Raw genomic sequence first — 13,517 nt, forward strand, 5'->3', positions numbered from 1 at the left:
CACTTTGGTTTCACAGAGATTAGAGGTAAATTTATCTTCAACTCTGCTCCATTTTCATGCTAATCTACTTCTTTTTGAACGCTGACATTTTGCCATACCTGAGGCAATGACATCAGAAGGTAAAGTACACCTCGTTCCTTCACAGACCCCGTGTACTGGAGGAACTCCTTCTTCAGGTAGATGTCCATTCCATACTGCTTGGATAGCCTAGAATACTGGAGGAGATAAATAATATTATGTTAATATAGCTACTATTAAGAAAAGTCTTCCACACCCCATCAGCTGCCTGTTGAGGCGTAAGTCCTACTGCTATATAAGAGCTCTAGAAAGTAAAATCTTCTGGTTCTTAATAAATACACAACAGTGTGTTGTTTCCTACCAAGTCCTTCTGCTTTATGGAAGTGATTTTCAAACTCACAGCAGTGAAATATGGACCACATGCCACTAAGAACTCTGAAAATAGCTCTTGCTTTGGCTCTTCCTTTATGAACACAGGCATTACAATAAATATTTTCAACTATCTCAAAACCCATGCTTCCAGCACTTGCCAGAATGGGATAATGAATACCCAAAAAATAAGGCCATCATCTAACAGATACAAAAGCCATGAGAAAATAGCTCCTTGAGCCCCATTATGACTCTGCTACAGTTTCTGCCACGGATTCACTACTGAGTGTTGTCCATTTTGCATCCTAAGGCCAGTAGAATATTAGTAAAGACATTTCTTACTGAAAGATGGAAATAATAAAAAACAATTTCCCAGGACTGCAAATGTAAGAAGCAGCTGTTTGGAAAAGCTTAGTATTTGGAACAGAAGGGTGCCTGGGCTGAGGAAGATTAGCAAGCACATTACATGTGATGCACTGCTCAAGTGCCTGATTTTTAAACATTTTTAATGACAAATATTTGTTAAGTTTTATAATAAGATGCTCCCAGCATGCATCAACATATTAATTTTCTATTACCATATTCACTAAACCAAGAGTCTTACACAAGATAACTTGTGAAATAAAGCTCCAGTAAGCCTGTGGGTGCCAGCTCCCCAGGCTTACTGCAGCATTATTTCAAAACTGGCTCCATCTCCTCTACTGGCTGCCAAGGAAATGAGGCCCTGGTGATTTAGGGGATCAAGTCCTCATTTAAGATAAGTCACAAAGTGAGACAGATCCAAAAACAGCATGACAAAATATTTATCTCCAGCAATATCTGGCAGTCATGCATACAATGTATAGTGTATACACTAATATGTACTGACACGTTTTTCAGACTGTGGGACTTTCCCAGTAAATTCATATAAACTGAATATCTCTGAATCAGAGATCTCTCTTATCTCTTAAACTACATGTTTCAGGTGAACGTTTCAAGGCTTTTTAGTGGATTTCCAAGCATATGTTAAGTTCCTCACCCATAGGTGGGGCCACATTCTCTATTTCGGTCTGAAAATCCTGACATAAGAGCTACCACTTGCTGCTCCTTAGCAAATCTGGCTGCAGAAACTGAAACAATGGAAAGTGCTTAGCACACTAATAGGATAATAGTTTATATCCTAAACATCCTAATCTATGGAGAATGCCTATGCAAAATAGAACAAGAATGCTATAAAAGAAATGCTACCAGTTCTTCTCATGCCATACTTGTTTTTGGAGAGAATCTTGGATTCTAGAGCAAACAATAAGAAAAAGGGTTTAAGGAAGTGAATCCTGTGAGTAATAAAGTTGCCAAGTCTCCTACATTTTAAACTGTGTCATTTAGTCACTCTTTACCACAGAAGTGGTGTACTTTATATTGATATTTTTCTTTAGTTTTGATACTCAGGATTTTAATTCTTCAGGTTATCCTTTTTGTCTTCCTTTAACTGAGGATTTTTTTCAAACAACCTAAATATAGCAATTACTTTTAACAAAGCAGGCATCAGTGCTATTTGCAGCTGAACTGACCTGATGTGTGACCTCATAAGACTCATTGAACCAGACTGTAAGATTTCCCTTTAGTGATCTTATTTAAGGACCACAGACACCATGTCTAAGGTACGACACACAGCACAGCCTCCCTCTGGCATCCACAAAGCTAACACAGCACAACCCTTACAGCTCCTTCATCTGTAGCCAAACCAGGTGTCCAGTTTATTGTCTGTTCCTGCTTTTCTTAAGCTCACTACCTCTCTGACATATTACAATTCACCCATGATGCTGTAATCTCAGCTCCAAGGCAAACCCCTGCCTGAGGAACCAGGATGCTCCATCCGTGGTTTTACCTGCAGACTAGGAGTCACCCTGCAAAGTGTTTCTCCCTTCAATTAACTAAACGGATTATAGTCACACTCACTTTTTTAGTCTAAACAAATGTCTTTGAAAGGGGCTCTTACCCCTCAACGATGAGTTAAAATAAAGGTTTTCCGTGTTTTTCTTCATACTGCTTTGTGCTTTTGAAACAATGCATGAAATGCACTAATGACTTCTGCAGGAACTTTACTTCGAATAACAACAGTCATAGGCTATTTTCACACTAAAATATACAGGTTTTTTATATGGATATAGGTTTTCTACTATTCTAATAATTTTAAAAACATAGTTCATTAAAAAAGGCTAAAGAAAGTGAGACTCTTTAGCTTGAAACACTAAATGCAGAAAGGGGATACAACTGAGTTGCATAAATCTGCCAGGGAGACCCAGAAGAAAGGAGCTATTTGAGCTGAGGAGGGTCATGGTTTAACCTCAGCTGGCAACTAAACACCATCCTACCACTTGCTCAGTTCCCTGCCCCTGTGCTCTGGGGGAGGTGAGAATTGCAAGGGTAAAAGTGAGAAATCTCATGGGTTGGGATAAGGACAGTTAGTAAGAATAAATACGTGCATGCATAAATAAAATAATAACAACAACAATGTAATTAAAAGGAAAATAACAAAGAGAGATAAGTAAGACCCAAGAAAGACAACTTATGCCATTGAAAACTATTGCTGGCCACCAACCAGCTGATGACCAGCCAGGTACCTGAGCCACAGGTCCCCAGTCAATCTTCCCCCAGTTTTATCGCTGAGCAAGGTGTCACATGGTATAGGATGTCCCGTTGGTCAGTTGGGGTCAGCAGATCCAGCTGTGTCCCCTCCCTACTCCTTGTACATCCCCAGTCTTCTCACTGCGGGGGATGGAGTGAGGAACAGAAAACGCCTTGACTCTGTTTAAGAGCTGCTCAGCAGTAACAAAAACATCTCTGTCTTAACAATATTTTCACCACAAATCCAAAACACAGCCCCATACCAGCTACTGTGTAGAAAATTAACTCTACTCTAGCCAAAACTTGCCTGCATTCCAGTCGAATCTTTTATGCCACCTTACAGCACCAAACTGTTTTGTACCATGCCCTTTGACACAAGACACGCCTCTCCAGTAGTGTGCTACAAAAAGCTCAGCTATCCTTATTTTGGGAATGCTAGGTTGAAAAACCCACACTGGAAGTAGTTATGATGTCTCTGGATCAGCAGGCATCATAAGGGAACAAGGACAACTGCTGCACCTTGAGGACCCAACCATTTCACTCCAGGGACTGCTAGCCCCAAGCAGATTGCAAGGTTCTTACATGTGTATGCCAGAAAAACAATCCACCGGGATTCATTGAGAGCGTGATTTGGGGCTGCTGCTAGGAGCTGCCATTCAGCAAAGACACTCTTTTCACCCACCAAAAGGAAAAGAGATTACCCAGAGAGCCCAGGGCAGCCTGCTTGAAGAGCTCCCAACAGTAGAAATACACCATGACAATGTACAGAAATACAGTACAGCTTGCCATTGTACTTCTCTTATAGCAGACCTTGTACACTGATGGGAGTATCTCAGTCATTTTTGCACCAAGGCTGATCGACAGGTGCACGTTTGTGCATCTTAACTTCCTTATTTTGCTGAAGACATGTGTGGCAGAAATACCTGGTTACAGAATATATCCAGCCCTTCCTGGCTGGCCTGACTGAGAAGGCAAATCTGTACCTTCAAACCCTCCTAATACGAGGGCTGGTTCCAGACCCTCCCACAAGAGTGCTTACTCAAACACTGGTAGCCTGCCACCTCCGACTCAGGTTCCTTATAGCAGGAGTTTTTCACTGGGAGCATATCACAGAGCTTTAAGTCAATGCCTAATGTGGTTTATCCTTTGTTTACAGGTCACTGCAATCTTTGAGGATTTAGGTTAGCGTAAACAGATAAGAAGAAAATTATTATTGACAGTTAAATACAATTAATATGAACATGAGTCTTCTTACACAGAAGATCTATCTGCTGCAATTCACACATACCCCTTCTTCATTTCTGATCAACTTTCATAAGGAAAAATAAAAGAAACATCAAGAGAATGCAAAACCATAAAGATTCCCTACCATGCAGGGGGTTTTCTGAACACCACACTGGATTTTGAAGGCTGCTGCACTAATGTCTTCGAATCGAATCAGCTTGTTACAACTTGCCAGGCTGGCCCTACTGCTTGGCTGAGGGATGCAGGAAAGGGCATCCCTAAGTAACTCCTCATTTCGGCTCACTATCTTCATCTCCCAGGTCTTCACATCCCCGTTCAGGTAATCCTCCTCACCAAAATCCTTCAGTCTCTCGGGGTTGATAGAGGGTGGCTTCTGCCCAACAAGGCCATTTCTTACGGGCACATCCTTACAGCAGTGAAGATCACAAACTGCTGGCGTGTCTTGTTTCTTTATTTTATTGTCATCCCTGAAAACAAATAAAAGAAACCTGTTAGAAAGGCTTGGATGAGTAAAGGCTTGATATTTAGCATTTTAGAAGGATGTATGCCTCAGTTGGTCTTTGCAAGCCTCAAACAGGCAGAGTGAGTTGCTACTGTCATATCACCTGCCTGTGGGTGCACTGAAAGATACTGTAAACTTCCAGCTGTTAGAGAAGGCACAAACAACCCAACATGTGGGCAAACTGTGAAATTGTCCTACCCCAGAAAATAAGAAATATTCAATCTGTGTTGTCTGGACAGCTAGACCTTCCTTAGTACTCAGTATTCAACCAGCAATGATCCTAGTTCAGTGCTTCCAAAATTTTTGAAGTAACTGGAATTGTAACTTCTGTAGGCAATTCTATCTTTTTCAAAAGGACAAGCAGCTGCTGCAGACCATTCCCATGAACTATTAATAGCAGTAACAAATGCCACTACACTGTACACAGGGGCTCTGCTCCCTGCCCTTGCATACTTTCAGAGCCTACTCTTGACAGCCATCAACTGCCTCGAGACAGGAAAGAAATTACTTTGATAAGGAATAATAATTATATCCTCCCACAGAGCTGAAGAATTAGGTCTTCTGATCTGTGGGTTAACATTTCATGGATAAATACATGCGTCGATACAGCAGAGATGTGGGGGAACAAAATTCTCCTTCCCCAAGAAACTTACAAGAGACAACACTGCTAGAAAAATTTTCCGGATTTGCTACCTTCAACCGCCTGACTCTGGTCCATAGCCTTCAGCTCACAAGGAACAATGTACTGTAGTGCAGGATTTTGCAGTCCTATTAACAGATAAATGCAAAACTTCTAGGAATTCTTGGAATTTGGAGATTGTTACAGGGAAAAGGAGCATTGAGCAGAAGACCAGTGATTTGGAAAAGAGCTGATACCGCCCCTGGTTTGTGGCAATGATTAGACAGATGGTACAAGCTCCTCTACATGACTCACTATTAATCTATTTGGTAGAAATGGTTTCCTAAAAACAAACATGTTAAATTATGTCAGAGATTCCAGCATTATCTTCAACAAAAAATATTTACCTTTTTCCTAAAATAATTTGGGTCTAAGTTCTGCAGTTATTCATCAGCAGGGCTGGCTAAAGCACATTTTACAGCAGCGACCAGAACCATAATGCGCTTTACAGCAACTTCCAAAAGAACATTTAAATATTTAGAAACATCTCTTTTTTGAGCAATTGCCCACTTTGGGCAGTATCATTAATTTCTTTAATGGTATCCATATTCTGTGCCAGCAGCTCTGGTTCCTATTACACTTCCAATTTTTCCACTGAGGAATTTACATAACACTATGGGCAACATAAAATGTTTTATTATTAGAATCAAGTAATATACCAGTAGCATCAATCATTCTGTATATCTTCACAGGAAAAAAATTTTGTAGCAAGATCTTCTCTCTCTAAAATTAATAAGAACACTAATTTTCTAAGATAAATATATACACATTTGTAACCTTTTTATCAGAACTTGTGATCTAAAGTATTTTCTCCATACTGTATCTTATAGCTGACACAGCCTAACACCAGGCCTTCTGCTTTCAAATCAAATAACTTATCAAGTATCTCTGCTCTACACTTTCCTGCATCTCTGCTCCGTTGGGGTCAGACAGCTGGAACACTTCATAAAGATGTTAAGCTTCCAGTGTTCGTTCGGGTGCACATTAGTCTGCTAAATGCAAAGCTGAGAACCACATCGGGCTGCCTCCCTGTAAACTTGTTACAGCACAGCCCCTACAAAAACAACAGCAGCATCCCAGAGGCCACAGCACTGTTAAAGTTCATTCCAAACCTCTCCCTTCCAAAAAAATATTTGCCATATCACAGACTCCCGTTACCACTTCAAAAGGAAGAACAGATACATCTCATTTCTGAACATGCTGTCTGAAATGTTTAGCAAGCATTAGCTTGCTAAATTGAATTATGTTTGTTACACTGGAAATGGGTTAAAGGGGCATATGTCGGGTAAAAAAAAAATAGATCAAAAATTTGTGCTTTTATGGGTCACATTTTTTATCCAACTGGTATTTGAGAAACAATTCTTATCTTTCATTGCATCTGTTGCGATCAAAAAGTCTATAAAAAACACCCAGACAAAGATAACCACAAGAAGTTCATTGATGAAGCAGGATTCTGTGAGAAAGCAGAACTGCATGGTAGTGCCTTACCACACTAGTGCCATCAAATATTTCTATCTGCAACTAGAAAGACCAAAATGGTATATTGATTTTTTGCACTAATCTTTGGCAGAAAAAAAAAAAAAGGAGGGAAGTAAATCAGATGCTCAATCCTTGATGTGCAGTACCACCTTCATGACCAGTGAGTATCTGCTCAGGACTCCAATGGAGACACCACCTTGTGACCATTGGAAAAGAGGAACAGAAATCAAACAAAGCACAACAAGTACGGGCCTTTCAGGTTTGAGCTAGGTTTAGAGCACACCTGAATCATCACCATCTTAATATTTAATATGAAAACTATCATATATTTGCATCTGAAAGGTCAGGAGCCTCTTAAACAAGGGGATAACAGTCTATTGTATATATATGTATTGTATGTATTTATTTCAGAATATCTTTGATTTTTCTTCTACACCCACATTTCATTTACATTAGAGAATGTCATTTTCCCATATTGAGCCCACCTGGAAGTGCCACAGACCCGCCTAGGGCTCTCAAACTCCCAAGGTAAACAGTGGGCTGAGGTTTGAGGGCAACTAATGGCCCTGTTGTGTCAAAAGCATTCCACACCTCAAAAGCATTCCACATGCTTGGCAAGAGATCTGTACGGATTTCTTTTACAGAAACAGGCAAAGCAGGCAGAAAAGCATGCAAGTGCTCACAAAAAACACAGCATGTGACTTCTCAAGCACAGTAACAAAATATAGCCCCAACTCTAGCAATCATGTCCACCAGATGAAGGTCTGAGCCAATATAAATACAAACCCCAGCATTATAAAGCACTGTTCTCTTCAAATGGAGCTTTTCCTTTTTTGGAGTTTATCAAAAGTTTTCATTAAAAGGTCTGTTTATTTCCAGACATAAAACAAATACCCAGCTGGCAAGCTTTGTTACATGGTTATAAATGAGAACATTTTACCTTTAAAGTGATTAGTAAAAGCAAACATGAAAATACAGTTTATAAACCTACTTTTTCAAGAACAGCTGCTCAGCATAACTGGAAAAAAAAAGAGAAGATCCATATGCAGACATTCCATAAACAATTAAGGCACAGGAAAAAAAAAATAATTTGTTTAAGTACATAACTACATATTTCAAAATCTCAGTCAATGCAAAGACAGTGTGTACCAAAATATACTACTACAGTAATAAAAAGCAACAACTTGGAATGAATAATTTTTCTATTTCCAGTTTGTGTTTTTGAACATACTGATAATATTCATCAAGTTAAACAGCACTAGGGGAAAAAAATCAAAAATAGTAATATTAACAAACTAAGAAAACAATAAAATCAACAAAAATAATTTTGGGATGATAAAAGGCAGCAATGCATACTATACCTAAAGACCACAAGTGTTGCCTTTGTTAGACAGAGAAAGAAGTGTCCAAGTGTGCAATGATGGACAGTTCCATGTCCCCATCATGAAGCACATTCAGATGGCCTCCCTTAGGACCCACAAAACAGACTAAACAGATTAAACTGATGCACTGGATCTCCTCAGCTTCTCAAACGGACGGAGCAAAACCACACGTGCCCAGGGAGTAGTAAATTGTGAAAGACTGGTCACCATTCTGCCCAGTGTAAATGTTAGGGGGAGATGGTATGAAAGTATCAGGTAGAAAATTTAAAATTTCCCTTCTTAGAGAGAATAATTAGCTCACAGAACTCATTGCCAGAGGACTTTATGAAGAACAACAATGTAAGCGGGATGCTAAAAAAAATGCACAACTAAATGGAAGTAGTGACCAATACATCATTCAAGAATTAATCTGTGATTCAGGAAGCCCCTGAGCACTTGGCAAACTCCATGAAAGCATGAGAGAAAGTGACTTAGGTGGCTTTTATGTCACTGGCCACCCCTAGAGAGAGGACACAGAGCAGGACTGCTCTTTGGCCTGACCCAGTGTTGCCATTTTGATTGCAGATGTACCCAAGGTCAGCAGTTGGCCCATTTGGCCGCTTTTACACTTTCAAAATGAGTCACAACAACACGTTTTTCCATGTTTGGAATTATGAACATACATTACCACGTACTGGTTCACAGATGGAAATTCAACTGTCACCAAAGGAAATTGATTTTAATATAAGACTGAAAACAGCCTTTCTTTGTCATTTCTACAGCAGCTTTTTTCATCTGCATTTACAGTGATACGCATTCACTATTAAGGGGGACTGACTGTTGCAAAATGTGCAAATGTAAAATTTTCTCAAGCAAGGATGTTTGTGATGTTTGATGTTTGTATATTTTCAGGCCTAATCAACAAGAAGGGAGATTTAATCCACGAAACAGCAGCTAGCAAGCTCTAAGTGATGTTCATGTGCTAGGAAAGCAAATTACTTGTTGGTGGAATTGCCTCAGTAATGTTTAGGGCTTGACATGCTTCAATGATCTTGGACCTCATAGGAGGTTAACAAAGCTTGGGAAGAAGGATGAACCACTAATAGTGGATACAAAAATGCAGAATTTATGGGCCTCAAGGATATTTGGCAGAATTGCCAGGACAAAGGAGAAACTAACAAAGCCAACTCAGCAGCTGTGCTGAAATCAGCTTTGACTGGGTAAAAGGTGATTCTGGCAGGGGCAGATTGCGACCACCAACCCAAGAAACCACTGAGCCAAAAGAAGAGAAAGACTGAGCATGAGGACTAATTAGGATGAGAAATAAGAGAATCATTAACCAATAGAAGATAGAATACTAATTAGTAAGAGAATTTGTAGCAAATGAAAGCTAATTCCTTTGTGTGTTAAAATGTGTAGATAGCAAAAAGCTTTGATAGTTGGTGTGCTTGGTTTGTGGAATCCACAGAGCACCCAGGCTTGTGCAACTCTCAAGTATAATGAACGGCTCTCTCAGCATGTAATTATTGGCTTGTTGTACACCAGGTAAGGAATCTGATTTTTGTGGACAACAGCAGTATGGCACGAGTTCTGTGGAGTACTTTAGCATCTTTATAGGCCTGTGCCATGACAATAATTTCCAACTCCAACGCCCAGCTTGGGCTGAACAGTCACAAAATGTTGAGCTTGAATACCACTTCAAACAAATTTGTCATCTGCGTTCAGGTAACTGGGCTTAGATCTTACACCTGCAAGTTCACAATACCTACTAAGGCAAAAGGTGACCCCTTGAAAGTCACCTCTGCCTCTTTCCTTAGAGCTGAGCAGAGATGGGTCATGTACAGGGGGCAAGGCAGGGGAATCAGATGCTGCAGGTAGCAGTCTGTTGGCTTATGACTGCAATGTGACTGGGGCTGGATTTGCTCTTACAAGTGAGAAAGAGGCAATCCCAGGACATGACAGAGAGGGCTGTTTCCCTCATCCAAATCCCTTCTCCCCAGAACCTCTCCGCTCCATTAATCTTCCTAATTCCATGTCCCAGCACTGTCTCCTCTGACCCTTCTCGCTGCGGGAGCCTCCCAGACCCCTCTGATACTTTCCTTGTTTGTTGCAATCCCCTTTTCCAGCAGCTCCCAAACATTCCTGTTCCATCTCAATTCCTATTCTGCCTTTTTACCCATCCCCAAATACATCCTAATACTGCAATAGCAGCAATTCTTTAAAACATCTCAGCAACTTGTGCAAGCGGGACTTTATGAGAGAGGAATGGTAGAAAAACAGAGGCTTGCTGAGATAAAAGTGCCAAGAAGGATCATAACAAAAGTCATCTTCACTACCAGGAATTCCAGGTACTGCACCCTATAGTGCCTGAGTGCCCTGCACACTACAGGGTGACAAGTAAACTCCTGCAGGCACAGGGAAGGAACACAAGATCTCTATTTGACAACAAATTTAAAACAGATCAAAAACAATACTGCACTCTAAATATGACTGTCTCGAATGATCAGTATTTTGTGTAATACTAGTACATAGAAACACCCATCTGAGACTGAGACACTCCAACTAGCGGCACATACGGGATGGGAATATAAAATGCATGTCTGACATCGACATACCCAAACCCTATGCAAAGTGATTGTTCCTAAGTCACACAGGAACCACCAGCACCTTCCCCTAAACAGAAAGACAAGTTCAGCAAATATTAGCTCAACTTTATTGATGGAAACTGGGACACAGACTTGCCTAAGACTTCCGCAGGGCTATTTAGCAGAGTGTCTTAAATACAAAGAGATCAGGGCTTAGTAACCAGCCTGGATGACAAAAGTGTGAGCACTGTGATCATCCAGCACAGGCAGGTACGTAATAACCAAGCCTTGAGACTGAGCAAGCTTTTGTAACTCTGCTCACCACATACAGGTCTGGCAAACCCGTGTGACGCTGCACCAGCAACACACACAAAGAAAGCTCAGGCTGGTGCAGGAAACAACCAAACTGTATTATCACCTCTGATAAAATCTCTCCTTACTTTTAAAGTAAGTCAGATTTACCAGAGATAGAGCCTAGCACTATACATGCCTTCATCTGTGGTCTATTATCATTCTTCTGTACACACTATAGACATGTCATCAATTACTGCTGGCAATGGCAACTGGGAAAGAGCAATCTAAAAGCAAGAAGAATTCACAAGGCCTCCCATCATGGAAATGTTGAAGCAGAGGTAACCATTGTTTCTCAAGCAGACCCATCCCTCTCAAAAGTTCTTATACTGTGCATGTCAAATGATACTACCGAACACTGCAGAGTTTGGCAGCTAAAACTCTTCAAAGAGTTAAACATTTTCCTAAGTTGGATGTATTCTGATTCTAGAGATTTTCTGGTGACCAACACATCTCCATAATTCACTTCCAATCAGGAACAAATAGCATAACTCAAAATAGAGGAAAGAGTGGTCCTGAAAGGAGATTCACAGTGAACTGCAGAACAGGTCATATCGCAGGTGACTTTGAACAAGCCCTTTTTGCAGGGCAGAAGACCTTGTCTCCCCCTTTATTAACAGCATCAGGCCCACTGAAACAATTTATGTCTTAAATGTTAACAACATCCGTGACAAGGAGATGCAGGAAATGAGAATTGTTCCTTGTTTGTACCACGTCTGGCAAAACCAGAGCGTGATCTCAACAGCGGTGTCCAGATAATAAAACCGAGGGAGAAACAAACTATGGAAAAGGTTAAGAATGAGGTTGCACAACAGCACCATGCCATGTGTGCGCACAGCCTCGGCTCACGCTACACAAGCACACAAGATGACTCTTAAATTCCATCCACACCATCCAAATCTGAAAACAGGAATTTAAGATCACCATAAGCACCATAGCAAAGCCAGCCGCAGAGCTGTAATAACAGGATCTGGCATGGGCTATCCCAAGATAAATTTTCAGCAGTCCATTGGTCTGTCTATGGTTATTTCTGATACCATATTCATGAAGAAATAAAAAAGCTGAACTCTGAGGGCTGAAAATACTCAAATCTACTTCTAGTGGCTAACTCCATGAGCAACTCATACCCACAGAACCCAGGGAGGTTATGGAAAATTACAAGTAATTGCCTGGATTTTTTTGTTTGGCTTGATTTTTTTTAAAGAAAGTAAAGAAAGGAAAAAGAAAGCATTACCTATACAGCACAGCGACTAAATAAACAACGAGGTGAAGCAAAACTCCAACTACGACACCATAAGGAGGCAGGAGGGGTCCAGGGGTTGCCATGTCCGTGGGCCTGGCCCTGGGTGGACCCCGAGGGCTGACCATGACCCCTGAGGGGGAGAAAGGAGCACTCTAGCTCTAAGTCAGACAGCAATATTCTCCAACCTTTGCCAGAAAGGATCGTAGTCTTCGTCTTCCCTGTAGCGCTCCCTGGGACTTCTGTTTTTTAAGACCCTGAAGTAGATAAACTGTGCTGCAAAATTCATTGTAACTCCTGGTGCAGAGCAAAGCTGGAGGCTGCTGGCAGGGGACACACTTGCCTGTGAGAGGTGTCAGCCCTGCACTGCCGGGGTGGGAAATAGCAGGCGATGTGCTGTAAGCAGCTCTCAGCGCTGGCTGGGGGGGAAGTGCCTTTCAAAGAGATGGCTGCTGCTATTTAAAGAGATTATTTCAGAGCCCAACCTGTCCTTGTCAATTTGAGTAAGGGCCTGGATTATGCTCAGGTTAGCAGGACACTTGAAGCTTTAGTTACTTACTGCTTAGCTGTGGAGCATGATCCCGACTGGCTGCAGGGCCATGACTGAGCAGCAGGACTGAAGGGATGCCAGGTTTGGGGTGGTTGAATCTCTGCAGGGATCCTTTAAGGCAGCCCAAGGGGCACAGGGGAGACAGCTCAGTTTGTTTGGGTCTTCTCTTGGCACAAGTCCCTGCGGCAGAAAAATACAGGTATCTAAATCGTGAAGAAAAGAAAATAACCATCTAGGAAGCACTGCAGCAACAGGTAACTATATCTGTGTAGATATCTGTTATATCTATTTATATGGGATTTATACATCTATATAGTAATACATAAATACATATATATATGTAAACACCATTGAAATCTGTCTTTATATGTAAACACCATCGAAATGTGTCTTTGCCCTGAGAGAGCCGGAGCAAAGGCAGAGTCACAGTTCCAGATACAGCACTGGCTGTGCAGCAGGGATGGGGCACAGGTCCTTCTGTGGTACCTCGCCTCTCAAATATACTCCTGATGGAGTGCAGTCTCCAGACTG

The 13,517-nt window shown here is 41.2% G+C and overlaps 1 protein-coding gene across 3 annotated transcripts in view; it reads right to left on the reverse strand.

Moving 5' to 3' along the window:
• The window catches only part of LOC120755539 (putative threonine dehydratase), a 31,897-nt gene extending 19,048 nt beyond the window's left edge, over positions 1-12,849 (reverse strand). Inside the window, exons 1-4 of one of the 3 annotated variants that reach the window (XM_040070556.2) lie at positions 12,625-12,849; positions 7,891-7,917; positions 4,364-4,706; positions 99-215 (exon numbers count right to left, since the gene is read on the reverse strand). In XM_040070556.2, coding sequence (XP_039926490.1) covers positions 99-215; positions 4,364-4,706; positions 7,891-7,917; positions 12,625-12,725 — 588 coding nt within the window. In that variant the 5' untranslated portion in view covers positions 12,726-12,849. Of the gene's footprint in view, positions 1-98; positions 216-4,363; positions 4,707-7,890; positions 7,918-12,430 lie in introns of all 3 variants that reach the window. The other 2 variants (XM_040070554.2, XM_040070555.2) reach the window with 2 other exon arrangements.
• Between the last annotated feature and the right edge of the window lie 668 nt (positions 12,850-13,517).

Source organism: Hirundo rustica, chromosome 8 (assembly GCF_015227805.2).
Source record: "Hirundo rustica isolate bHirRus1 chromosome 8, bHirRus1.pri.v3, whole genome shotgun sequence".
NCBI classification, from domain to species: Eukaryota; Metazoa; Chordata; class Aves; order Passeriformes; family Hirundinidae; genus Hirundo; species Hirundo rustica.